Genomic DNA, 26,320 nt, shown 5'->3' on the forward strand with positions numbered 1-26,320 from the left:
CAATAGCACAGTAGACCTGACTTGAATCATATTAAAGAGGTCAAGACCATTTGGCAATACTAGATTTGATTAATATCATACTTATGTCTCACATTAGTCAATTTATGAACCATATCCGTTGAGTTAAGAGCTTATATAAAAGTTAACAAACTTGAATGTGTTTGCCTCGGTCTTTCTTTTCTTTTGGTTCCACGTGAGTAAATCTCGCCTTACTTGGCATAGCATTACCTCCGCAGAGGAGAGACCCTGAAGCTGACAGGCAGCTGGGTTTCCTGTCTAACTGAGAAGCTCACAGGCTTCAAATAGTTTTAGAGAAGCAATGCCAGGTCTCCAGATACCAATCTCACCAGCACTGAAAAACTGCTAGATACAATCCTCTTCTGGCAGGTTTCGACATGGCTGTGGTTTTCAACTCATGTCTGCAATTCCAACCATTTTGTGAAGCAATCATCTTTCAATTGATCGGGTTCTATTTCAAAAAGTCTTCTTGGCAGGTATTGAATTACACCTGACAATCATCCTGAAAAGGAAAAATTACTTATGGGCAATTTTCCTCTTTGCCTAAATAAAATAGTTATTTTGTCTATGAGAACATTTTCTGTACTTGATCTACACAGACCTGAAGAGAAGCTGCAGACAAACTTCCTGTTTATATGCATAAACAAGGAATGAGTTCTGTTCACCACATGCTTACGTATTAACAAATACCTAAGGGCTTTCATTATATAACGTACAGCATGATGGATTGAGGGGGGAAAAAAGCGACTTTCTGCAGCAGTCTGACCAAGACCAGTGATTATTTCTCCTCCCACAGACCAAGGAGATCAGCAGGTCATCGCACTATTACAGTCAACAGACACGGATACAGAGCTGAACGTGTCACTGTTGGTGAGTTATTATGAGCTCGTAACAACATTACATCACGAGAAGAGCTGCTGTTTGTGTGCTTTCCAAATGTGAATCATTATGCTAGCCGCACAACTACTTCAAATTCAAATTTAACAACAAAAAAAAAGGGCGACAAAATTGCTTTTTATTCTAACGGACAAATCAGAGACGTCACAATTCTACCCTCAAATTTAAGCACAGATTCAATTATGTCCTCCAAGTTAAATGATGTTAAATGGCCTGTATTTGTATAGCGCTTTTACTAGTCCCCCCTAGGGACCCCAAAGCGCTTTACACACCCAGTCATCCACCCATTCACACACACACATTCACACACTGGTGGAGGCAAGCTACAGTTGTAGCCACAGCTGCCCTCAATATTAAACAATGATACATTTCAAGAGTTTTTCAATATGGTTCCATGTCAATATGGGTTTTATGGTTTTTATCTAGTAAGATGAAAAGTTATCAAAATTAGTTATTACTATTATTATTATATATTTGTATTTATTTAAAACCAGCCACAGAATGTGAAACAATCCACAATTACCAGGCAGCCACCTATTTTTTTTTATTTTGTAGATTCAAGAAGGTTACGTCCTATTTTTACTCATGACTGAGTTCTGTGTTTGTTCTCAAGTAGCAGAGAGCAGATAGCGTAGTATGTGCAGTATTGGATTTTTGGAGTTTTCTGGTTGAGCTGATTTACTACAAGTTTCCCCGGCTGATGTTATCTCAGGATCGCGGTATTATTCCCAGAGCATTTCATTCCCACCCTCCACCCCCAAATGTTCCAATTTTTATATAACTAACATTTATGTATAAAACTTGAGGGAGTATTTCGATGGCTTACATCTTTTTTAACAACCTAAAATGTTTTATTGAATGTCTTAAAGTAGCCAGTTGAGCATCAGGTGGATTCTAATTTTTTCCTCCTCAAAAACATTAACATTTATCTCTGAGATATCATGACCACAACTTCTTTTTTGTACTTACTATAGCTGCCAACAGAGATCTTTTAAAGCAGCAAATGACTTCAATTTAAAGAAAGTGTTTGCAGATACCAAATTAAACATCCAGATGTTTCCATGAGTTTCAAACGTGCCACAGCTTTGATTCACTGATAAAGTAATATAGTCTGAAAACTTTGAAGCGATGGTGATGCATCATACTGAATTCTTACACTATCCCAGAGACTCCTGTGTGTCTGTGTGGAGGTACAAAAGAATACCTTCAAAAGAAAACACACCAAAACTAAAATTTACAAGTCAAGTTTTGGACTTAGGCAATGCCAAACAGAATCCACCCAGTGCTGTGATATTCTATATTTAAATAATTAAAAATACATTCTTAACAATATTATCTTAATCTTACATCCCTCAGCATTACTACCAAGCAGCTGCAGAGGAAAAAGCTTCCAAACATAAAAAGCTCTTGAACTGCATCCCCAATCTCCTCCTCCTCCTGCTCCTCCTCTCTAGCAGTCTCCATCCCTTTGGGCCATTTAAGGAGGACACAGCCCTCACTGTTTGTACAGATCAAACTTTGCATAGACAAAAACATGCTTTTTCTTTTTACACTGCTGGGTGGTGGGGTAACATGGGGCCAAGCTCCATAAATGTTGCCCCATCTCCGAGATCTCTTGCCTCCATTCCTGCGATGCTTCAGGCGCCGTGTCCAAGCAATGAGCATTCCATTCCACAAGTAAGTACAAGTAAAATACCGCAGCTCAATCACGGGGCAGTACGCTGACCAAAATAACCCAAAACACAAACTACACAGACAGTATCTGTCTATAACTACAAATCTGTAAGAAGAAAAAAAGACATGACTCTGCCCAAAACACTGCTCTACACATAACCATCCCCATCACTGAACCTTACTCCTTCTTTGACCTAACCCTAAACCTAAGATGACTTAAACTTCATGCTACACCAACGGGTACTGAGGAAAACTAGTGAAATAACCTGCAACATAAATATGTTTTCATCAATTCCTCAAATATCCACTTTAACAAAACAGACCACTGACAATGTTCTAATCTCTTTTTGGTGAAATAACTTTTTGACTTTTAAGGGCCATGTGACACTTTAAACGCATGTTTCAGGTTATGTCTTCGTGGACATGTGTTGTTCATAACAAACTTTAGCACACTATACCACAGCTTTGTTTTTGGTCTCACCAAAAACAAAGCTGCCCACTGTGATGCTAAATTGGAAAGCATGCATTCTGTAATCTTGGACCCCACAGAATACTGAGCAACGCGAGCAGCTGGCAGGTTAATATTAATAAGATTGCCTCTAACCTGCCTGATGGATCTGAGAGAATGTGGACGGTCATCTCTCTGCTGTGTTTGGGAAATTACAAAGCAAGAGGAGGTGGAGGAAAGAACACAACTTCCTAATGGGCAAAGCTGGCAAACAACTAAGCTTTGGGTGGAGTAAGACAGGGGGTAGAGGTGGGTGGGACCAACTCAGTTAACGTTGCAGGACACATCACAAATGTGCAGGCAGGGACAACAGTTGATGGAAACTGGCTGCAGCTGTGAGAGTGCAAGTGTGTGTATAGAAGAGGAAAACAAGTTGGCTCTTTCTGTGTGTATCTGATGTACTGCAGCTCAACCCCAAAATCAAACCGATATGTTTTCCCTGTAGCCTTTCGCGTCATCTACCCATCTAGATTGTTTTTGTGTGCATGTAGCCCACTTTTGTACATTTGTCCCTTTAAAACAAATATGGTAGTAGTAATAACATGTAATAATCCCTGCATACTTCTTACAATCCACTGTGTTGACAACATCACCACCAAAGCATCTGTTTGTATCCCAGTGGTTCCTTTTTTGACAGATACCTCTGACGTGCATGACACCACACTGCCTCGCCGCCCTAGTCTGAGTGAAACTGGTCTGATTGTTTGAAAATGTGAACCCCCCTGGCTACAGGACACAGACAGGCAGGAACATCAAGCTTCCATTTAAAACATGTGACTTTGGTTTGCATCACCCAGGTCTGCTGTCACTGCTGAACTAATCAAAGCGCTGGACTGTCTGGACAGACAGAAGTGTGTCAAGCAGAAAGAATGAGTGTGTGTGAGTGTGTTTTGTGGATAGTAGTGTGGTACCAGTACACCTGAATGAAACGCACTGTTGCATCAGTGCCAAACTATGCAGGCCCTGAGAGAAGTGAAAATGATAGAATCAAATCAGATGACTCCATTTTCATTTTCAGATACAATATAAAAAAAAAATTCTGACCTGTTATGAATTATTTTATTAAGCTCAGTTCTTATTAACTATGAATCTGTTCGCTCACTACAGTGAAATGAATGCAGGATCTTCTGACTAACAGCATCTACAAAGCATAGCTTCTGTTACTGTTAGTGGTCCTCAGAAGAGGCACAAGTTAGGATGCCCAAATAAGATGCAGTTACTTTAAATGTACACAAATAAACAAACATTTAAACATAGACTAAACCCTTGAATTGAATTCCCACATCTGCACCAAAGCTTTAAAACTAGTGTACAGTGATATTTGTATAGGCATAAAAGGTCCGGAGAGCCCGGTTTTAAAGCGCTGGGGCCTTCTCAGCAATATCCCAGGCTTGAGTTGGGGGCTGAGAGCAGCAACACATTCCAATGCAGGGAGAGAAAAAATGGAGGCAGTCCTGTAAGCTCCAAAGAGGCACAAACTTACAGAAACTTCCATTTCGTTTTCCATAAGCCTCGCTATATAACACACCCATAACGGAACGTTTTGCTCAGCAACAAGTCGTGGAAATAAGTCACACCACCACCACTCCCCTCCCAAAAAAAGCAACTCTCAACTTACCATGTGATAGAAGTGGCGAGAATAACTCAATATGAAGAGAATAATTCCGTTAAACGGCAACTTTTTTTTCGTTAAAGAGTCCGTTTCTCGGTTGTTGAGCGCGTACACCTAGCTCAGTGGGTAAATATGATGAAATGAGCCTCCATTTTCTCCCCAAACTCCAGGCAGGATCAGAACTTCAGCACAAAGTTGGACACTCGCTGCATTGTTAACATTCCTCGGGTCACGTGACGGACCAACGCACGTCAGCGGACCTGAAGATCGTCTATTAGGCGACTGCCGTTCACTCCGTTCACGTTGTTAGCTAGGCGCTGTTACCGTTTGCGAACAAATTAAAATTAAAAATGTTTTTGCGTATTCGGCGTCGTACAAATCTTTTTTTTTTTTTGTTGAAGTGCATCAGTAAATTTTACTTTTCATTTTAATAACGAGTTAAGTATAGAAACAGAACTGCGGGGTTCTAGTTTACGCTGTCACTGCAATAGCGAGTAGTAACGAGCTGTGGTTTTCACCGCTGCAGTGACTGCAAAAAGCAACGGAGTGAGACGTCTTGATTTCCTTCCTCTGAAATATTCACAGGCGGAGCTTCCTCCAAGCATTTTTCCCTTTGATAAATAAAGTATATCTGCACATTACATTACTCAGTCACCCCTCTCCGGCCTTGGAAATAGTTTTTACCAATGACTCAGTGTGAAAGCAAATAAAAAGTTATAATAATGTCAGTTATCACAGGACAACACGTACAGCACAGAGCTTCAATATTTTACACGTACACACAGAATAACATAACGGCGACTCTTGGGTACTGAGTAAGCTGATGCAATTCCACAACTTTATTTTTTCAGTCACAGGAGCTATATTAAAAGAGAAACTAAACAGGAAACCTTCAGGAGTTTACACATCATGGAAGCACATGCGTCCGTAACAATAATCTCAAACAGCAATGTAGTGTGAGAAAAACATGAGTTTATAAACTTCTTTCATACATGTCAACCTAGACGCTCTTTTATTTTAGAGCAGGAAAAACATCAAATAGGAAGTATTGACTTTGTTCTTATGCATGTAAGAACTAAATACAGACAGAATAAACCAACAGTCATTTCACAAAGCCTTTTAACTACTATTAATACTGGTATTTGGCCTTGCTTGATAACAGTCCTCCAGCGGCACTCACTACCTTAGGAACGGGCAAACACCATTTAAACCAGCCTGTAAGACTATTTTAATCAGTCAAAAAAAAAGGGGGGGCTTTTCGCTCCCTCCATAAAAGAGCAAGCAAGGTCTGCAGATACAGTCTACTCAGTCAAAGACATGATTTAAAAAAAAAAAAAAAAAAATTAAGCATGTGTTTATCCAAAGTACATGCACTGCTGAAGAAATATATCAACCCATAGTACTGCTAATTAACTTGATTTTTATAGTTTGTTTAAAGCATCAGCAGTGCCAAACACCATGGCTAATTGAAGGGGGAAAAAGCAGGCAAGTGGACTAAATACTGTGGCTAGATGTCCTTATGGAAGCCCCAGAGCAATACACAGTGTCAACCAAAACATGACCAGTCAGAAAAGACAGACAAGCATCTGTTGTCTGGGATATCCAGGGGTCTGAGAACAGAAGGCACATTCTGAACCTAACACCGATTATGAAGCATCACCTGTTAAAGCCCAGCACCTGAACTTAAGTGTAGTCTTTGTTATTGGAGCATTCCCAATTCATTTTTGGGCCCTGAGCCAATTGTATTGTAGCCCCTCAAACCTTAGGAAAAAACATAAGTATAAGTGTAGTGACTTTAGATTTGTTTTGGCAGAAGGTTGAGCACACAAGAATGATGTAGCTTAAAAACAAACAAACAAACAAACAAACAACAAAACAATGGGAACACACATTTAAACCTTGTTGACTACAGATGCTGACTCATCATGCACATCTGGCTTAGGGACCAAACCAGGAAAAAGTCCAAAGAATAGTGCATGATGTCAAAATAAATATCTGTAGAAAATATGGGCTGATCTGGAACAGCTTTACAAACTAAGGCACCAGCAAAGCAGCACTACTAAAATATGTAATTCAATATTCAGAGGGGTTATCTTCAAATGAAAAAAAAAATGCAGATATACTGTATATCAGTATAAACTCTTCAGTTGGGGTGTCTACATTACTGAAAGGTCAAACCCTTTAAAAAGATCAAAATTTCAGTTGCTGGGTAACCTTTCTGGAAATAACCCGCAGCCTTGTATCATAACTACTGCTGTGGCTCGTGCTCATGGACCAAAGCCTGTCGCAGTCTCCCACAGGAGAGGACAAACCAGTGAGAATGAATCCACATGTTAAATGTAGCTGATGTACTCATCTAACAATGTGTTTCTTCAGGCTCAACAGCATGTCAGCAATACTGTTTACTTCTGCACCAACACAAAAGATGATTCTTTTGAGATTTTTGTATTAAATAAGAAGCTTTAACTACTTTGGGAAAATTAATAATTACCTAAACACGTGGCTCAGTAAAAATGGACATCATTGTTAATCACTGTATACAGCTCAAGCTGAAGTCTAATTTTCTGTTCATCAACATCATCATTACTATTATTGTTATTGTTTAAACCAGCAAAACCAGCAAATCACTGCTGATGAAGGCATTGAAGACATCTGCCATTCCAAGATGTGCTCGAATTGCCAACTTGTAGCTAATCATCACAGCTGACTGTACTCTCGCCATAAAAAGTACCTGGCTTACAAAAATGTGACTATGCCAAAAACGATGAGTTTACAACCAGTACTCCTTCACAAACCACAGGACATTTCTGTCCCTGCACTGTGAACAGAGAGGAGACACTGTGGCTGAGGAGTACTACTGTGTACTGCTTTGTCTGGCATTTCTGGTATTTTAACCTCTTTCTATGCATATTCCTATGTGCACACTTCCTGATTTAGATGCAGGGAAGCAACAAATAAATAAATAAAAATTAAAAAAGGTTTAAGCAACATGCCACTTCTCTGCAGCAGATGGATGTAATCTGGTAACTACAGTCAGGGATAGGAAAGACACACTTAACAGTCAGAGATGTGGGATCAGTGGAAATGCATCACCCAAACTGCAGTGTGTATACTTCAGCATTTACAAGTAGCTAATAAAGACATATTTCATAAGGGTTTTACTCACAGTTTTCACCCAAAGCCTAAAAAAAATAAATTCTTGCAAGTCAGCCATTCTTTGTGAGGGGAGGTGCATAACTTAATGACATTACATCTCAGAAATGTGGTTTCTGTATTTGGAGAAATGGTCCTATTGCTAAGTATAAACTGACCCGGATCACAAGGAGTGACATAGATTGAAAGTTAGTATTATAGTGGAAAAGTATAAATCTATTTGCTGTAGTCATGATGTAGTGTCGACACATAGACACAGAGGGACAGCAAGAAGTGCAGTCCAAAGCAGTAAAGGGAACTGAAGAGCCTGATCAGCATTAAAGGAGCACGAGGCGTTTGTCTACACATCACTCGAGTGGAGCAGCAGAGATGCACAGGTTGTTTAAGGCACAGGCAACTTGCACAATCTTATCAAAGGTTGAGAGGTTCGACGTGCGCTCAGAGGCTGCGGTGAAGGCGCTCTCGACAGGGCCCGTGAGCATGGCGTACCGCTGCTTTACCATAGAGATCACCCTCTCCACATGCCTCTGCACGCTCACTGTCTCAGAGGAAGGATCAGCCAGCAATGAGCCCTCTGTTCTCCCATACGCTTCTCCCTGGTAGCTGTCAGCAATTTTAAACAAGGCCCCACGTGCTGCCACGGAGTCTCCGATGTCCAGGTCACGGCTTGCCAGTACGACATCGCCCGGGAGAAGCTTGCACAAAAATCCACAGCCCTCAGCCAGGCTCTTGTCACTGACGTTTCCCAGCACACCCCTAGAGACAAAAGTGACCACGCCTTGCGGAGCCACGCCAATCAGATACTTAAACACGTTATAACTTGGTCCCGCCCCCTGAGAGACCGGGTCCTCGAAAGGCACGGTGAAACAGTCTATGATGACGGCGCAGTCAGGGTGAGAGGCTCGCAGCGCGGCTGGCAGGTTTTTACGGAGCTCAGCTCTGGAGGGCCAAAAGACAGCCGTTGGCACCAGAGTAGAGGACATGATGCTGACCATCCGGTGAACTGTTCTGGTTACTGTGCCGACTTTCACGCCAAAGCGATAAGCCAAGTCCTGATTGCGGAGGTCCAGGCGGAGACGCATTAGTGTCAGCAGCAGCTGCTGGAACTTGGAGAGCTTGACGTTTTTCATTCCATCCATGTGAGGTGCCAGCAGCCACATGACTGTCTCTAAGACAAAGTAGTTGGGTAAACCAGTGTAAAACTTCACTTTATCAGCATCATTCCTTAAGGAGTTCTCTGAGAGAGACATTTTCTCCACAGACTCCTTGAGGGCCTGATTCTCCCTCTTCAGGGCTTTCAAGATGTCATCAAAGTTCACCGGGACATCAGATGTCTGGGCAAACTTTCCTTTCTTGCTGTCACTCACAGACTGATCATCATTATCATCATCATCATCATCATCATCATCTTCGTCATCATCATCATCATCTTCAGTGCTGAGGGAGGAGGAGGCACTCTCCTCCGCAGTGGTCTCCTGTTCCTTCACCTCAGGACGCTTTTCCTGGCCCTGTTCATTCACCGCAGACATGCCCTGGCCCTGGAGGAACAGCAAGGCATTGGCTGCCTCCACCCGTGCTTCCTGTTTGTCCACGATCTCTAAGGCACCCGGCTCCTTCATCTCTGGGCATAAGGGAGCCGCCGTGAACACAGAAGGAACATAATCCGGAGAACGCGGATTCTTCACCTGTTTACCTGCATGTGAAAAAAGAAAAAGAATCAGATTCATATTCATCTGTTTATGATACTTATGATTTAGAGTACTCTCTTATTTTGTAGCGTGCGATACATAAAATAAGAAACAGTTGCTGTTGTTCAGTCAGTACATCCCTAATTAATTTTTCCTCTACAAACAAAATTTAAGTATGAAAAACTTTGCACACACCAGACAATAAAAACAAAACACAAACCTAGCATTAAAATAGCACGTACCATTAGTGGCATCTACTTTCATATATTTAGTAAACAAAATTTATAACCCATCCCAACTGAATTAATTGCAGTAATGCTACATTTTATTTCCATCTCAACTTTTTCGTACAGCTATTTTTTTTTAGATATTCAAAGGCAAACACCGCCTGTTTCCAGTAATGTTAATCAGTGAGGGTTTTTACTATGTGATAGTGAACCTAAACATGTTTATTACCCGCTGCAGTTACACCGACTATGCCACTGTCCCACCTGAATTCATACAACCTTTGAACACAACACTGCACTGACAGCAAAAAAACCCAACAACAACTCCTTGGTTTTCTAGACACGAGTGTTTATGTGGAAGCCCAGCAACATCAGTGTGAACTGGTTTACTTTAAAAACAAACAAACAAACAAACAAAAACCCACACAGGGGGACACTTTTAGGGTTCCGAGTGGTTTTGCCTTCATACCTGAAATGAAGTGAGTACTACAGAGCCGACTGCCGTCGTTCGGCACCCAGCCCTCTCGGTTCACAGCAGCTATCCAGCGCTGCTTCCTCTCGGGGTCCCGTGGGAAACGGTAGAAAGATAAGGTGGTGCCTGGTGTCCTTCTGTTCCTGCAGCCTGCCACCACACAGGTGTGAACCATAGTAAGGCCACGGAGAAGCGTGGAAGTGTGCGCTGCAGTTTGCTGGGTGTTTTGACTCCCAAAATGGTGGTCTACCAGAGGGCGACAAAAAAACTGTAGTTCCGTCATCAACGGCCGTTAGCTTTCGTCACTCTGATTGGACCATCTCCGGACGACGTCATTGAAATGCGATCTTCACTCACGCCGAGAAGCATAAACGCTAATGTCCCGAAATCACACAAATGTTGTTCCAAATGGTTAATTTGCTCTTTTTTTAATTTTCGAAAATGAACACGACGAAGGAAAAAATAAACCACAGCAACTGGAAACAACCACAGACAGTATAAAACAGATGCAATATACCTGTAGCTTATTAGATCCCTCTGTTAATCAGCTCTGAAACTGGAGTACAGCACTCGGCTTTCATCCACAGCACACAACTGTGATACAGCAGCTTATTTCAATACAAGTGTGTTCAGACTGCACAAAGATAAAACTCACTAGTTATATTTGAAAAGCCAATTACCAATTTGTTAAAGATCAAGATAGTAGTAGTCACATGCAACACATCACAGCAATGAGCAATAAAAGTTCAGAATTTTCTGATTAACAGTCTCATTTGCTATTTTATTTAACTTCATACAAATGGGTAAGGACAATTAAAAGTGAGCTGTGGTAAATGGATAAACCATCTATAGTTTGACAATACATATTCACGTGGCTGAATTATTAACAAGTCATGTGTTATACTCCCGCTGCAGAAGACTGAGCTTGCTATTGATAAAAGTTTAGCCTTTTTAATCCAACATTGTCTAAATATATATCTTTATGTATTATACAAATCTGTACTACTTGTCTAAACAGCCAGTATCCATTTTATTGCATACAACCATGGAAATGCAAATTATTGACTCACAGGTCTATGTACTATTTACAATCAAAACACAAACCATATACAATATAAAGGATAGCTGCTTTCTCTCATTGAGTTCATTTGTTGGGACTCTTCTCATAATGTATGTTTTTCTTTGCTGTTTGACTTGATAGATAATCTTTGCCTGCAGCTTAAGCACTTAACATCACATAGATTTGCACCAACGGATGGACAACCTTTAGATGTGTGTGATCAGTCTGTACACAGAGGTGTTCCGGTCTCCTCTCACATGCTTCAGTCTCTTGAGCTCTGTGAGACAAAGGATGTATACAGGGGCCTTGGTTCCGACACTGATGATCTTCTTCAGCTTCTCCATTTGAAACTCTGTTGTTTCTCCTGCAGAGGGCGCCACAGAAAAGGGTCAGATTAGAGAAATGAGAGCTTGTTCACATGATGATTTGCTGGGATACCGCTAAAATAACAAACACACCATGTCTGTAAAAATCTAGCTTTTTGAAACGTTTTGGGGGCTTAAACTGGAGGAAATCTATTTAGTATATAATTCCAATTATGTAACTTATGACGGTAATTTTGTAGCTGAAACCTCACTGAAGCCAGATCAATGTTAAACTGATGAAACCAGGCAAAGAAACAAACTGACTGTTCTGCTAACAATAAAGATGAACAGCCTGGTGCTGGTAGAAAATGTCCTGAGACAGTTTAACCAAGAGATCTGCAATCAGAGAAATAACAAACATGTCTTGTTTACTTTCCAAATATCATACTGTTATCTTGAGCACTGAGTATAAACAATTATCTGTAGGCACAACAGTGGATACAGCCATTATATGACCGTGTGTACTTTGAGAAAACGATGTAGATCTATTCAGCTGGGACCTAATATGGTCATTTCCAGCTTGACATGTTTATTTTTGGATTACATTAAGTTAACTTTGCATGATTCACAGCTTTAAATAACTGTTTATCTGAATGTGGCTCTTTGTGCAGCCCCCACAGTTCATCCAGTGAAAGGAGCAGTTTTAGCTTCCCTCCTTCACCACCATCCTTTCCAAGGCCACTTCCTTTTAAGCCAACTTTCTTCTCATGGGATGCTCCTCACAAACAGAGCTGTGCACCTTACAAGAGCATATAAAAGATATTTTCTTATGAGAAGAACACAAGTGAAAAGACAGCATTTCCAGCAGTTTGAAACCTGAGCGTTTGGGCTTACAAGGACCACCAACATCATTTGAAACTCTGGTCATGTTTAAAATGAGCATCTACTATTGTAAAAGTATGTATATGACAGGATAATATGAAATATGATGACAGGCTTGGTTGTATATAGATATTATATGTGATGTCCCCACCCTTTGATTTTAAAGATGGGACAAATCTTCAGATTTCAGTCTGATCAGGTGCTTTCCTGATGGTATTGTGTAATCAGTCTGAAGCGTCTAAACGTTTAACACAGTACAGCTAGTTCTTGCTGCTATCAGGAACAATTTGACAGGTTTATGAATCCTAATTTCTCATTGGGGTTGTGTCCGGAAGGGCATCCGGTGTAAAACTGCCAAATCAAACAGGCAGCGCTACCCGCTGTGGCACCCGCTTGTGACAAGGGAGCAGCTGAAAGCAGCTTCTGTGAATCCAGATTTCTTGTTACTTTAGAAGCTCAGTTTTTTAAACGATTAAACCATTTTTTAACCTCTCATGTTTGTAAGTACAACGGGGTGGATTATAGATGATCTCCCATTGAGTAACCAAGGGAAACATCGCCAGCACAGACCTGTTCATTCCCATTTGGTTGTTTACTTATGCAAATAGCACCATCTGCTGCTAATTAACAGTCCAAACTAACAGAGGATGACAGCTTTATTCAGGGAAGGATTTCAGCATAACCGTGAAAACTACTGGACGCTATTTTTAAAACAGGAAGCGCTCCTCTGATTTAATGAAGAAATCTGTGGAAGTCCAGTGTAACTGCAGTAATCAAATCCAACTGAACAAAAGTCAAACCAGCAAGATAATTTGTTTTCCAAGTTTGCAGCCAATCTGAAAACCACTGTGTGTGATCACAGGTGTTTTCTAAACTACTGACCGCAACATCAACACCACTGCCTCAGTGAGAAGTTTAAACTGCTGTGTCAGAGTCTCAGTTTCTCACACACCTTGACTGTGGTGTGTCCTGTAGTACATTAATGTACGATTGCATTCTTCTCCGCTACAGTTACAAACTGACCCTCCACTTTTAGTTACAAAGCTATTCAATTCAGTTTTATTAATATAGCACCAAATCACAATAGCTGCCTCTAGGTATTTTATATTGGAACTAGGGCTGCCACGATTAGTCGACTAGTCACGATTACGTCGACTATCAAAATCGTCAACGACTGATTTAATAGTCGACACGCCGTTTGAAGCTTTGTAAGATCACAAGAGATGCAGGAATAAGTAGTAGGATTTAAGAGTGTAATAACGGACTGAAACAGAAGATAGCAGCACTGCATGTACAAGGATGCCAGCTGCCGTTAAACCCCGAAGAAGAAGAAGTAGCTCTGTCCCAGAATTCATAGCGCAGCCCAGCTCAGTTTACATAAATGGCGGCAGCTAGTTAGTTTTAATATTACTCTTAATATTCTTTCTGGGCCACAAAATAAATGTTTAACATATTTTCAGGAGAGAATGTAACTGTGTAAACCTCAAATATCTGCTCAGTTTATCAAGACACCACATATTTTCAAAAGCGCTCCGACGTTTTTGGAGATGTCTGTTACCCACTAGCTTAATAGTTAGCCGGGGGCAAGGCTCACTAGAGCCCGTGAGAACACCGGACTCCCGGCACATCGTTTTCAAACCCACAGCTGTCTTTCGATACTCAGGTAAAATATATATAAGTCACTTAGATAACTTAAAAATGTTATTGTTTGGCTTTTTTTTAGTATTTTATTTGTTCCTGAGTAAATCGGTTTGGCTGAGATTAAAGTTATAGTTTTTACACAGCTGAATAAACGTCAAGCAGACAACTGATTATCAGAAGTGTGAGATGCTGGAGAATAAACTCCGGTGTCCTGTTATATTTTAGATAGCAAGGAGTTTATTAAACTTCACCAAAACAATCTGCAAATTTCATTAAAATTTAATAAAATATCATCTTGTCTTTATTTTTAGTTAGCACATACCTTAAACACTTAAAGCTGTAAGCTAATGATAGTTATATAAGAGCAGATGCTGCTGGTGCAATAATCTATATGTTTTACGTCCAATGGATGCATGATCTGATTAGTCGACTAATCGCAAAAATAATCGGTGACTAGTCGACTATCAAAATAATCGTTTGTGGCAGCCCTAATTGGAAGAAACCCCAACAATCAGAGGACCCCCTATAAGGAAGCACTTGGCAACAGTGGGAAGGAAAAACTGCCTTTTAACTGGAAGAAACCTCCGATAGAACCAGGGTCATGGACGGCGCAGCCATCCTCCATAACCGGAGCTGTTTAAATAATAGCTGCATTCATCCATGACCCTGTGCACAAATATAACACTGACCTTGATACTCTGCCATGAAATTGTTGATGTTGTGAACCGTTTGGTTGAGGCTGTTCAGGCTCATCTGCCTCAGGTAGCTCGGTAAACTCTGGAACTCGTTCTCTGACACTTCAGACAGACTTGCAGATCTGGGAGAGGAATGGATGGAAGGTGACACGTCACAATCAAAGTTTTGAAAGAAAGACTGCAGGCACGCATCATGTAAGAATGGATAAAACTGAGTGAAATAAAGAAATTAACACATTTCATCAGGAGAGACAGAAATAAGCAACACAAAAGTTCAACATTTATTAAAAATATATACAAAGGATATTTCATATCTAATATTTTATATTAATATTCTTCTCTGCTACCGAGCACCAGCCTGATCTGCAACTTTGGAATGGACACACAATAAAAGCTACTAATTTCGAGTTCATGAATTTAATATTGCCACCTATATCTATATTTCTTATTTTATAACGGGCTACCTGTGTTTCTTTTTGTCAGGCTTGACAGGTGGGTGTTCATTTGTCATTGTTGTCTTCTTCAACTGAGCCTGGGACACAAGCTACAAAATAGGAGGAAAGAGCACGAGAGGAAATTTTACAAATTATAGATGTTATGTAACATTCACGTCAACAAGGAACATGAATTTATCTGCAAACAGCAAACCTATGGATTTCAAAAGTGCTTTTATGGGACTAAACCAGACTAACTTTACAGATGTCCTGTGTGACAGAGCTCAGGTCTGGCATCTCCGGGGTGGTTGGCTCTTGGTAGTGTGCTCTTATACGAGGTGTCCCCAAGCTGAACTCCTGGGTGAGTCCATCCAACTCCAGGCTGTTGACATTGGGCTTCTTAGCCACCTTTTCATTCTCACTGAACTTCAGGATTTTCCCATTGCTCTGTAAATGACAGGAAAAACTTTGACCTTTAAACATGTTTCAATTTACATTTTGATAAATCTCATCTGTGCACAGGAATGAAAAATCAAATGAGCAATTTTAGCTTATTTTTGACTTCATGTAAAACAACAGAATTTGTTTGCTAGTAAGATGCTTTTCATTTTTTTGTTACACTTTTTTTCTTAAAATTTTCTTGTGGTCAGACTCAAAATTAAAAAATATTTTGATATATTATGATGGACTGAAAACATTTTTTAGAAGCTATATTAGTCAGTTACTATAAGAAGGACGTTTCCCTTCTGGAAATTACAGTTCATTTTATTTAACCAACCTTTGATAAAATCTAGTCATATTACAGCTGACTAGTCATATTGTTTGCCATAAAGCTGTGAGCATCTCTGGTTAAAAGTAAATGTTTTCCTGTTCGTCTTACACTTTGTAAAGAATTTCCCAAAGCAGACTCTAGGTTGGGCATCACTGGCATCTGCTTGTCCTCTAAACCCGTGGTGGATATATCAGGCACATCATATTCCCAGGTGCGTTTGAAACCAGCTGCCCTGTTGCAAGGTGGGGATAGAAGATCCAAGGTCTGGGTGTCATTATCCGTTTGCATAACGGATGGCTCAGGCTGCTGTGTGCTCTAAAAAAATTAAATAAAATTAAAAAGGTGATGTGAAATCAAAATGTCAGAAACAAAAACACACACAGTTACATTTTATTTCTTACCTTTTTGGTACTGACTAGTCGGTTCACGTACGGCGTTTGAAATGCTGGGACTTCGGGTGTGGCAGGTAGGTTGCCAGGGTGACAGGGGAATTCTGGGACACCAGTGTCTTGTGCAGTTGGAGAGGAGTGACCGTTTGTCTTTTTGATCTTGAACCCCGGGGTGCAAAACACAGGCGGCTCTGGTGATTCCAGTTTTTCAGCTGAAGGTAATCAAAACAATGTCACACAGGAAGATTATTTAGAACCATTTCACTGCAGTGCTTTCTCTTAACAGCCTGGTGCCGTTTCTCTACATGTGCTACTTTTATTTTTCAAAATACTAGATATTGTAAATACATAGTATAGAATTTTTAATACCTTCAGGTGGCATCTTTGAAAAACAAGCAAAATTTCAGATAGAAAAATGGTGCACTGACAAAGCCTTGAGCTATTTAATAAAAACAAATGTAGTTCCCGAGTACTTAAAACTGATCATTTTCTATGAAAAGCTCGTCTTGGTCAGTGTTTTTTTATTTCTCTTTTGGACGTCAGATTTCGCAGAACAAAATGTTCAGTACACTTTTTTTTTCAGATCCAAGTAGTGAAAAAATCTGCACAAAAACTGCACAAGTGTAATGTGGAAACTTGTAGTCTCCACTGGCTAAACACTGGGGATTTTGTATCATTATTTAACATAAGACAATGAAAACATAACCATATTCAAACATGCACTTTTTAATTAACAGGCATCAGAATATGTCATGACATAAGATTACTTACAACTTACTAATAAATAAATAGTAAGATATTTTACATAGTTTATAACACTCGAAAAAACATTGTGTTTAGAAAATGTAAGATGAAACTAAATGCAAAGGGAAACATCTGATCATAAACTAAGTGCTGGATAAAGTCATGCAAGAAAAAGACAACTGAAGAAGAGAAACATCTTGTTTCCTGAGTAGTAACGACATCAGATTTCTTTACTAAAGATGTATACTTTATACATTTGTGTGAAAAAAACGTTTTCACTGAACTCTGTTCAGTCCTGTGAAAAGGTGAGTACACCGTTCCACAGAAACTAAGATCTTAAATAGCAGCTAATCAAATAGCATTCAGGCAGGGTGATTATTTGGGATCGTTTTGCAGACACAGGTCCTGGACACCTTGAAGTCATTCATCGACCATGAATTTCTCTGTATGCCAAAGGATTCTAGCACCAAATGTGAGACCATCTGTCCGACAGCCAAAGCTTGGCTGATATTGGGTCATGCAACAGGACAACGATCCCAAGAATATCAGCAAATCAACAACAGAATGGCTGACAAAGATAAGAATCAATATGTAACAATGGTACAATCAAAGTGCAGACCTTAAGAGAGCGGTGCATAAATGGCCACAGACCTGATGTTGTAAAGAAGAGTGGGCCAAAATTTCTCCAGGACAAACTGACAGACTGATAAAGTTATACAGACAATTACTTCAAGTTATTGTCTGTATATTTACTTCAAGTTATTACTTCAAGTTATGGGTCTAGATGTGTCTACAATAAACTGAATCATTGGGCGTACTTAGTTTTTAAACAGGACAGCGTAGAGTTTTGTGAAAACTTTCTTTTTTCCATGAGTGTAGATGACAGTCACCTATTGTGGGGTGAAGAAGAGCTATGAGGTTGACAGTTTCATACCTTTTGTCTGCAAACTGTCTATTAAAGCGTTCACTGGTGGTTCAGTTGTGTCCTGTAATGGTCTGTTGAACAAGAAGAGACTCATAAAGCAGGATAAAGCAGTTTTACACAGTAAAGTCTTAAAGGACCTGCAGTAGTAACCCTACAAACCCTGCGTGTGGCCGGCAGGGGTCATTATAGTTCATACCACTCTACCTTGGGTGGTTCTCAGCCTTCTTGAACAGATTCATGGTGAAGTCATTGTTCAGACACATTGTGTGCTCTGTGATGCCAAAGTCATGCATCTGGGGTGTTTGGAGTCCGTAGTCATCCATTCGCAGGTTACATTTGGGGGTAATGGGCATGGGCGATGGTACAGATGCTTTGAGTGAGGGTTGAGGAAGGTTCATCTCAGGCATTGGGGGAACTTCTGAACACCACTCAGTCCCAGCCAGAACTCTCTTTAGGTGCAGTTCAGACAAACCAAAATCAGAGAGCTGCGGAGTTCGCAGCACATCAGTGTTGGGCAGCTCTGGTTTTGGTGCCACTGAGGAAGGATTCCCTCCATCCTCCTCCTGATTTTCCTCTTCTACTGAGTCGTCATCTGCTTCTTCATCTTTAGCCTCCTCCGCCTGATCTTTAGGCTCTATATAAGAAAAAGTCACAATAAGAACACCATAAATGCATGTTGCTTTTCTTTTAAGTAAAAAGAAATCATTACACATGATTACCAGTGTTATGTAGTCATTTTGCCATTGTTAATACTTACTGGTTGATCTCTGGGTGTCACAGGGAGCTTGGTAACCATAGTTCTCGCAGTGTCTCTTCAGCCTCTCGATGTCCTTGAAGACTTTCTGCTCCATTACTCTACACGCCTTAATGAAGCTGCTCGCCTCATTATTCTTTGCTTTCTGCTGAGCCAAGGCATCCTGCATCTGTCCCTACCCGAGAAGAGACTAGAAGTGATGAGCACCCACCATTCAAAAATGAACCGCCCGACCAATTTACAATATTAGTCTTCAATAAAAATATTGCTATGAATAATCGGTTTATAAATGACACACAGATATTCCTTATGATGCTTGAAATAAGCGTTCAGTTAACAGAAGTCAAAGACGTGGATAACCTTTGGCAGGTAAAGACTTTATATTATTCTCACTTCAGTGGAGAGCTCAACAATAGCAAAATGGTTTTACCTGCAGTAATAAATAACGGGTAGTCATTTTGTAGGTAAAATCAATAACGTTTTTACGCAGTTACCCAGTAAAGAAATGGAATTTCATTTTTATGCCTTCTGAATAACTGCCTGAACAAGTGCACTCAGGCATTTCAAATGACAAGACTTGCTTTTATAACGATGCTGGCCAAACTATATTTAAAAGACAGGCAATAATTAGAGAATAACCACATTTATCTTGGCCTTTTGAAAGGGTCTGTCTCTGAGTTGGGAGCTACTGTAAAGGATGTAAAAGTATAATAGATAATCGTGCATCACCACAGTTATACCTTTAATATGTTAAATACAAAGTTTGCCTAAAGTAAGATTTTGAGTGCAGGACTTTTGAATGCATTTGGTTAATTTTACATAACGCATTTAACGATCTTTGTTGCAGCTGCTGATAAAATATTGCATTGTCACGCTAACGTGTGTATATGTCGCTACCTTTAGATGAAATAAAAAAAAAGGCGTGCTAACTTTTACCTTCAGGTTTCCTACGTCACAGTTCAGTTCATGATAGGCTCGCATCGCTCTGGCTGTCTTTTCTGAAATAGAAAAGAATTCCTATTGAGATATGTGCGATGACTTCACTGTAAGCGATTTAAGCAGCCTGTGTGTCAGCGTGTTTCTCACCGCTGTCGTCGTCGTCGTCGCCGCTATTGCGGTTTTCAAATGCGAGCTGCAGCTTGGCAGTCTCAGATTCCAGAGTCACTGCCAGCTTTTTCAGCTTGCTGAAGAATTGTGTAGTCGAGTCCATTTTCAGGCAAAAGTCTGACAGTAGCAAAAACGCACTCAGTTACTCTGAAACCGACGTCAGACCTTCAAAGGCCGTTTGTTTATCGTTTCTACGTCGGCAGAAAGAAATAAATTTCAATTTTGGCGCCTCTTCCGGTATTAAGCGGAAGAGACTTCTTCTTCTTCTTTGGTTTTGGTGTTTAACGTGCAAAGGGTTTTATTCGCGCCCCCGGTGTTAACAGACAAGGTAAAACTGACGAACGTTTGATATTTTTCTATTTGACAGCGCATTTTAGTGGCATAAATATATGGTTACTTCTTCATATCGTGCTCTGCATTGTGACACTGAAATATTTATTATATTGTTTAATCATTCTCAATCGACTTGACTCCATTTCAACGTTTTTTTTTTCTTAATACTCCCTTTTATGCAACCTACATCAGAAGATGTTTCTGGAGAATTCAATTCAAAATGCTGTGCAGATAATCAGAATGGAACAGAGAAGGATATCACGTGTAGCAAGTATAAAGATTAGCTGCACTTTTTTTGTACATTATATGTTATTTTGAATAGTCTGCAATGCTATATTTCAGGATAAATAGAAGATGACCCCTCCTTTTATGTGAGATAATGCTCCAGGTCTATATTAACACATTCAGTTGCCTCCATTTTAAAGAGATGTCAATATTGTTTGGCTCCACATGCCCCAGAAATAACCCGGATAAAAGGTTAAATACTGAGACCATGCAGCCAGGAGATGGAGCTGTATAGACCCAGAGAAACTGAACCCAGGAAACCTCTGATGAATAGAGGATCTTGTGTTTGTTTCCACAGCCTGGATCTGCACTGGACTAAACGATTGGAAAATGACATGTACTATTTATACAGGTATTATGTGAAAATATAACACCTGCAATACATGTGCACAGGCGAACACTCAGCATTTCACAAATGTTAATCTAGCTTTACATTAATCTGTACGCATCACTTTTTTCTTCCTTTCAAGTTCAAAAAGGTATTGTAGGTGGAAGGCGCTTATCAGATACACTGATTGTATATAAATAGCGCACTGTGAAGGTCAGCACAAACCTGCACACCAAACAAGTGAGGTGAGGTGTAAAAAGAACCAGAGGATTTTTGATCTGGTAAATGTCACAGTGATTTACACCAACGTCCATCATTTTTAAATCTCAACTGTTCATTTTCTCCTTAGATAACCTTCCAGAGGACAGCTCAGGAGCCATGGCGATGTTTGGAAAGGCTTTGGAGCCAGTGGGCTACATGCAGACTGTGAGGTGGGTCTTCCTCTTTGACATGATAATTCACATTGTAGCTATGCAAACTTATTGTTATATACAAACGTTTTTTTGTCCTTTTTGGGGGGGGGGGGGGGGGGGCTAAACCAGGAGTGTCTTTACTTACTTGCTGTGCACAGGGTCTTGGTCCAGGGCATCTGTTCCTATCTTGGGGGCAGTGCTACACAAGAGGAGACTGAGCTGGCCAAGAAGAACTTGGACCACATCGACCAGGAGCTGGGAGCAACGAGCTACGGCCTGCTGAAGGACCAGGAGGTCCATCAGCTGGAGAACAACCTGGCTGTGGTGTACTACCAGCTGGGCACTGCGGTGAGAAAACTCTACGACCTCATAAACACAATTTTATGTGCAAGGTTGTGTAATATAGCTGAATAAATGATGCAAAGTCTAGAAAAGAGACTATAAAAGCAAGTATTTCATTAGCAATGGTGATAATTTTATTATATAATTATTTAATGGGTATGCAGATAAAATGAGCAACTGGAACATCATGCCTCAAGTTCTGGGACGTGAACATTTTATCTTTATTCACTGATCCCATGACAGACAAATAAATAAATACATTCACATAAAACCATACACAGACTGAATAATCCACAATTAAAATCAAGGAAAATTTAAAAAATGCTAAAAAGAAATCCTGCCTGTGCTCTCCTTTTCTACTCAAAACACTTTTCTTACATACGCCTATAGTCTAATATATGTGAAGTTTCCAACCTCTGGACCCTATTCTGACTGGAAGCAGTTTTATTTATCAAAACCTGGGCCAAATTTTCAATTGCTAGCTTCACCGTCAGTTCTCTAAGGTGAAATTAATCCTGGGAAGTGTCTTTTTAATCAAATTGTCTGAAGGACTTGGAAGCACTGGTGGATGTAAAACAGTATTATGGCAATAAATTGACATATATAAAGCCTGAAGAGTAAAAATATTTAAAAGTAAAGCACAAAGACTTTTTTCCCCTAAGCTTACACTGGGACTGCATTTGAATTCATCACTGTGAGTGTATTATGTAAAAATATGGGACCAGATGTATGATTAAAGCATCTGCTCATTTCCACTGACTCGTATTAACAGGCTTACGCCTTCTATTTTTCTCTTTAATTATTTCCGCGGCTAAGTGTGGCATTCGGTTATGTCATAAGTTTACAGGTATTTGAATTTGGTGCTGGTGGTGGATAGGGTGGCAAGGTGGGGTGGTAACAAAAACACAGGCAGCAAATGAATTCATGGAAACGTTTACCCACTGTCATTTTCTGGGTGGCTGGTTATTTTTGGAGTGAACGGATGAGCGATAATGAGACTCTTCATCAGCTAAAAGCTGCCAAATGCGAGTGCAAACACCTAAATTGATAGAAAAGATGTCGAGTGTGAGAACCGGAAAAGCTTTATGTGTCCTTGTCCAGATTATTTACTAACATTCCTTCATATAAAAGGAAAATGTCATGTTTTTAATTTGACCTGTAGTAAACTGAAGTATAGAGTTTATTATTGCCCTGAACCACTGGATTTTAGATGCACTCCATCTCCTCTTGTTTTAGGTGAGGGCCCAGTCAGACTTCACAAAGAAGGAGACTGAGGTGTTCCTGCAGTATGTGCAGGATTACCGGCTGGAGAGGCAGCTAACAGCACTCTACAATCGTCTAATGGGAGTGTCGGCGCTGACAGACCAGCCCCCGCTGCTGGAGGAGGTCATACTGAGCCGCAAGCCCAAACGCTGGGAGCTGAGCGAGTTCTGCGTCAAGGTTAGTGGATGTGCAATGCTGATTGTGGAAGGGTGGTGCTTGGTGTGGAGGGGTATTTGTGATTAACTCATTTGGCTGCAGGGAGTCAGGGTCATTAAAGTTTCATTTTTTTCTTATTTGACTTTCATTATGCACAGGCACGCAAGCCTGAGGTGATACAGCAATCTTATGCACAAATGCACACACACTTTTTTTTTTGGCACATTTATCTTTGTGAGAACCTTCACTGGCAAAATGCATTATTTGGACCCCTGATCAAACATAAACTTGCTTCGAACCTCACCCCCAAAATACTTCAAACAGCCCATTGAAGGACAGTCTGGAAAAAAAAAAGAACTGGTCACTTTTTCAACACGCCCTCAGTTTCAAGGTCTAAAGCAGTTTGGTATCAATCAAGTACAAACCAAGAGAAAGGAAAAAATATATAATTAAAAAACAACCCTGGAACTTCATTATATAAGATCCAAAAATGAAGACTCTATGTTAGATGCAGTCACATAAATAACAGCACAAATATATCCAATCCCACAGAGAACAAGTTATGGAAAAAATGCAGGAGAGGAAAATGCAGTGAGAAGCACAGCTGTACCGGATTAACTATTTGTTTTCATAGCAAAAAAGATAAATGTGACAGAAAGGCACTGAGGTCCCGTGGGGAATGAAGCATGCTGCATCTGTCTTCTTGCTATGAAAATAAACTGAATATTTAATCTTCGCTGTGACCTTCTCTTGTCTTTCTCGTTAGCTGAGTCGGCAAATTCCACCTTTGCCTGTGCTGGGAACAAATGTGTTCTGTCGCTTGCTTCGATGGATGAAGAGCTCAGGCTTTAAAGCTAAAATTAAAAAAATCATTAGTTGCTTGTAAAGAAACTGAAAGGTTACTGGTTTTATTACCATAAAAGCATTTTCCTCCTTTATGCACAGAATCAAACAGACTTTTTTCTATTTCTTACATTTAAAAGTGACCTGATGGTCACTGTGGGTCCTTTAGTCCATCTGTCATTCCCCTTGGCAAGACACACAGAGCCAGTCTGCTATATAATGACTGTCCAATTTTACAGGAAATTAATCTCCCAGAAGTCACAGGCTTGTTTGTTATATAAAAGCAGTTAGATGATTATCTTAAACCATAATTGGCTGCGTGGGGTCAGCACTGACCTCCTTGTTATAAACAAAATGTAAGACGGTGTTAAAGGAAGTGTGCATATTTTGCGCTGCTTGTCCATTTAGAACAGTTGTTTTCTTCAGTCATCACCACAGTGAAGAGAAGAGTTTCCATCCAAGAAAGTCAAATCAGTCCAGAGTCCACTTATTAAAGGGCTTAAGTGTGGATTAGCCTTAATGCTGAAGCAGCTTCTGCTTGTAAACGGTGCCGAATGAGTAAATTTGTTTGCACGTTTCTCTTTTCAAGGACTGATTTGCACAAGTGCACTTATATAAAAGCACTGCGAGCTAACTGATGTGAAATGATAGTTGCAAAATTTGCCCTCATGGTGTGGCTGTCATAGGGCGAGAGGCGGGGTACACCCTGGACAGGTCACCAGTCTGTTGCAGGGCCAACACACAGAGACAGACAACCAGTCGCACTCACATTCACTCCCGCATTCACACCTATGGGCAATTTAGATTGTTCAATTAACCTATCCCCACAAAATGAGAAAACGGTGCTTATTTTGCACACAGTGTATATAGCTGCAGGGTTTACTTTGAGAGAAGGACATTTTGAATCAACTATAGTAATCAAAGTCATGGCTGCAAACCATGCGGTCAAGCCTGAAGAGCCGACCTTGCTAATCAAAGAAACTACAGCCAAGTTTCTTTAACCTTGAAGAACTTATCATAGATAAACATATTTTAGGAGATAACGTAATCTGCTGTGATTATGCTTCTGGTGCTGAAACAAGAACCAAGGTGATGTCATTTTGTCTTAAACCAGACAAAATCTTACATCTACATAAGATAATTACCCAAACCTGAAATAATAATGCTTTGATTATTATTATTTTATTATTATAAGAACCCTCTGTGTTGTCACTGAAGGAGCCTGACTAACACTGGATATCCACATAGTGCTTTTTTGGTGCAGGCCTTACTCATAAAGGTCAGGTTTGTTAAAGCCTTGTGAGCAGTGATTATAATATGAATTACAGCTGTTACTCAGAAAGGTGACTGGGTCCCAGGAGAACAGTCAGTTTGTCATGTGCATTGTCATTTTTTTCAACATACAGGGTTAGGGTGAGGGAAAAGGTGTATTTACACCATTTAAAGGCAAAAAGCATGTTTCTTAAAGAGCTGTTTTGTTCCTGTGGTTCCACTTTCTCAGACTAAAAGGATTTATGGGTCATGGACACTTTCACATGTTCACGTTCTTTTTCTCCTCTTTCTACTGACAGATAAATTTTGTCCTGGGCACTGGTCTGCTCTGCCTCTTCACTCAGGCTTCCCTAACAGGAAGAGACCAGGCTCTGCTTATCAAGAGCTGGTCTGACCGTATGGGTGCCCTGTACAGGAAAATGAAGAACACGGGAGGTCGCTGCTTAGGCTACTTCCTGGAGCAGGCGGAAGAGGATATACGGCAGCAGCTGCAGGAGGCCGTCCACAACCGATTGCCCCCAGACGAGGCGGCAGGGAGCATCCTGAAGACCCTGGAGAAGAATTACGATTGGCTGCGCTGGGCGGTGATGCTCCACCCCGCTGTGGGACCCGAGGAGGAGGAGGAGGAAGGAGGAGAAAATGAAGGTGAAGCGACAGAACGACAGCCTGGCAATTTGCTCTCCGTGGCATCTGAAGCTCCTATCCCCCATGTGGTGGCGTGCTACCGGGACACACCCACTACACTGGATAAAAGCCGCATCCACCAGCTCATCGTGGATTTGGAATGGAAGATCCCCAACCCACCACCTGAGGTGTACGCTTCCATAGAAGAAGACCCAGGCAGGGCTAGGCGCTACCTGGCTTCCCGCATGCTGAAGAAGCTGCAGGAGGGGTTGGGATCTGGTGTGGCCGTCCATGTTGTGCCGGGCAGGATGGAGATGAAATGCAACTTCCCTCAAGCCTCCTACTACCTCTATGAGTACAAACACCGGCTGGCCTCAGGCACCGTGTGTGTGTTTGGATGAAAGAGAGATCGACTGCTGGTCTCATGCACATGTTTCATGATTCTGCTACACTATCAGCTTTAGATTTGTTGGTGGATATCTTGTGTACTATTGCCTCTAAATA

At 40.6% G+C, this 26,320-nt stretch overlaps 4 protein-coding genes across 7 annotated transcripts in view; 1 reads left to right on the forward strand and 3 right to left on the reverse strand.

Moving 5' to 3' along the window:
* Nucleotides 1–4,955, reverse strand: part of lats2 (large tumor suppressor kinase 2) — a 28,156-nt gene extending 23,201 nt beyond the window's left edge. The window contains exon 1 of the mRNA XM_006793610.3: nt 4,716–4,955. The gene's annotated coding sequence lies outside the window, so the exon portion shown is untranslated. The remainder of the gene's footprint in view (nt 1–4,715) is intronic.
* A 571-nt stretch (nt 4,956–5,526) lies between these two features.
* LOC102795861 (uncharacterized) lies at nt 5,527–10,532 on the reverse strand. The gene is made up of 2 exons (XM_006793609.3): nt 10,247–10,532; nt 5,527–9,555 (listed from the first exon to the last, which is right to left on the reverse strand). The coding sequence occupies exons 1-2, from the start codon at nt 10,530–10,532 to the stop codon at nt 8,210–8,212; spliced, it is 1,632 nt and encodes a 543-aa protein (XP_006793672.2). The 3' UTR covers nt 5,527–8,209.
* A 129-nt stretch (nt 10,533–10,661) lies between these two features.
* ska3 (spindle and kinetochore associated complex subunit 3) lies at nt 10,662–20,214 on the reverse strand. Its single transcript, XM_087829613.1, has 11 exons — nt 19,937–20,214; nt 19,787–19,848; nt 18,854–19,025; nt 18,301–18,730; nt 18,106–18,167; nt 16,440–16,639; nt 16,147–16,353; nt 15,525–15,713; nt 15,297–15,376; nt 14,827–14,954; nt 10,662–11,673 (listed from the first exon to the last, which is right to left on the reverse strand). The coding sequence occupies exons 1-11, from the start codon at nt 20,058–20,060 to the stop codon at nt 11,516–11,518; spliced, it is 1,812 nt and encodes a 603-aa protein (XP_087685739.1). The 5' UTR covers nt 20,061–20,214; the 3' UTR covers nt 10,662–11,515.
* On the forward strand, nt 20,062–26,308 carry LOC102795190 (uncharacterized). 4 transcript variants are annotated; one of them, XM_006793607.3, is made up of 7 exons: nt 20,063–20,285; nt 20,874–20,927; nt 21,046–21,148; nt 21,253–21,334; nt 21,475–21,664; nt 22,895–23,098; nt 25,492–26,308. In XM_006793607.3, exons 4-7 carry the CDS (start codon nt 21,282–21,284, stop codon nt 26,215–26,217), a joined length of 1,173 nt encoding a protein of 390 aa, XP_006793670.2. In that variant the 5' UTR covers nt 20,063–20,285; nt 20,874–20,927; nt 21,046–21,148; nt 21,253–21,281; the 3' UTR covers nt 26,218–26,308. The 4 variants fall into 4 exon arrangements, with proteins under 4 accessions (XP_035764896.2, XP_006793670.2, XP_087685740.1 ...); XM_087829614.1 differs by lacking the exon at nt 20,063–20,285 and having other exon boundaries at nt 20,467–20,927; XM_006793608.3 differs by lacking the exon at nt 20,063–20,285 and having other exon boundaries at nt 20,467–20,927; nt 25,537–26,308.
* Nucleotides 26,309–26,320: the final 12 nt, after the last annotated feature.

The sequence above is a fragment of the Neolamprologus brichardi genome, chromosome 16, assembly GCF_056152115.1.
Source record: "Neolamprologus brichardi isolate AB-2024 chromosome 16, ASM5615211v1, whole genome shotgun sequence".
NCBI lineage: Eukaryota > Metazoa > Chordata > Actinopteri > Cichliformes > Cichlidae > Neolamprologus > Neolamprologus brichardi.

Bases quoted from the DNA above. Each gene is read 5' to 3' on its own strand.
- LOC102795861 (XM_006793609.3), bottom strand. From the start codon at position 10,532: ATGACGGAACTACAGTTTTTTTGTCGCCCTCTGGTAGACCACCATTTT. The intron at 9,556-10,246 runs GTATGAAGGCAA...TTTCACATGCAG, and splicing joins TAGTACTCACTTCATTTCAG to GTAAACAGGTGAAGAATCCG.
- ska3 (XM_087829613.1), bottom strand. From the start codon at position 20,060: ATGGACTCGACTACACAATTCTTCAGCAAGCTGAAAAAGCTGGCAGTG. The intron at 18,168-18,300 runs GTAGAGTGGTAT...CTTGTTCAACAG, and splicing joins AAGGCTGAGAACCACCCAAG to ACCATTACAGGACACAACTG. The intron at 14,955-15,296 runs GTAGCCCGTTAT...TTCCTCTCCCAG, and splicing joins CCTGACAAAAAGAAACACAG to ATCTGCAAGTCTGTCTGAAG.
- LOC102795190 (XM_035909003.2), top strand. From the start codon at position 21,282: ATGGCGATGTTTGGAAAGGCTTTGGAGCCAGTGGGCTACATGCAGACT. The intron at 21,665-22,894 runs GTGAGAAAACTC...CTCTTGTTTTAG, and splicing joins ACTACCAGCTGGGCACTGCG to GTGAGGGCCCAGTCAGACTT. The intron at 23,099-25,491 runs GTTAGTGGATGT...TTCTACTGACAG, and splicing joins TGAGCGAGTTCTGCGTCAAG to ATAAATTTTGTCCTGGGCAC.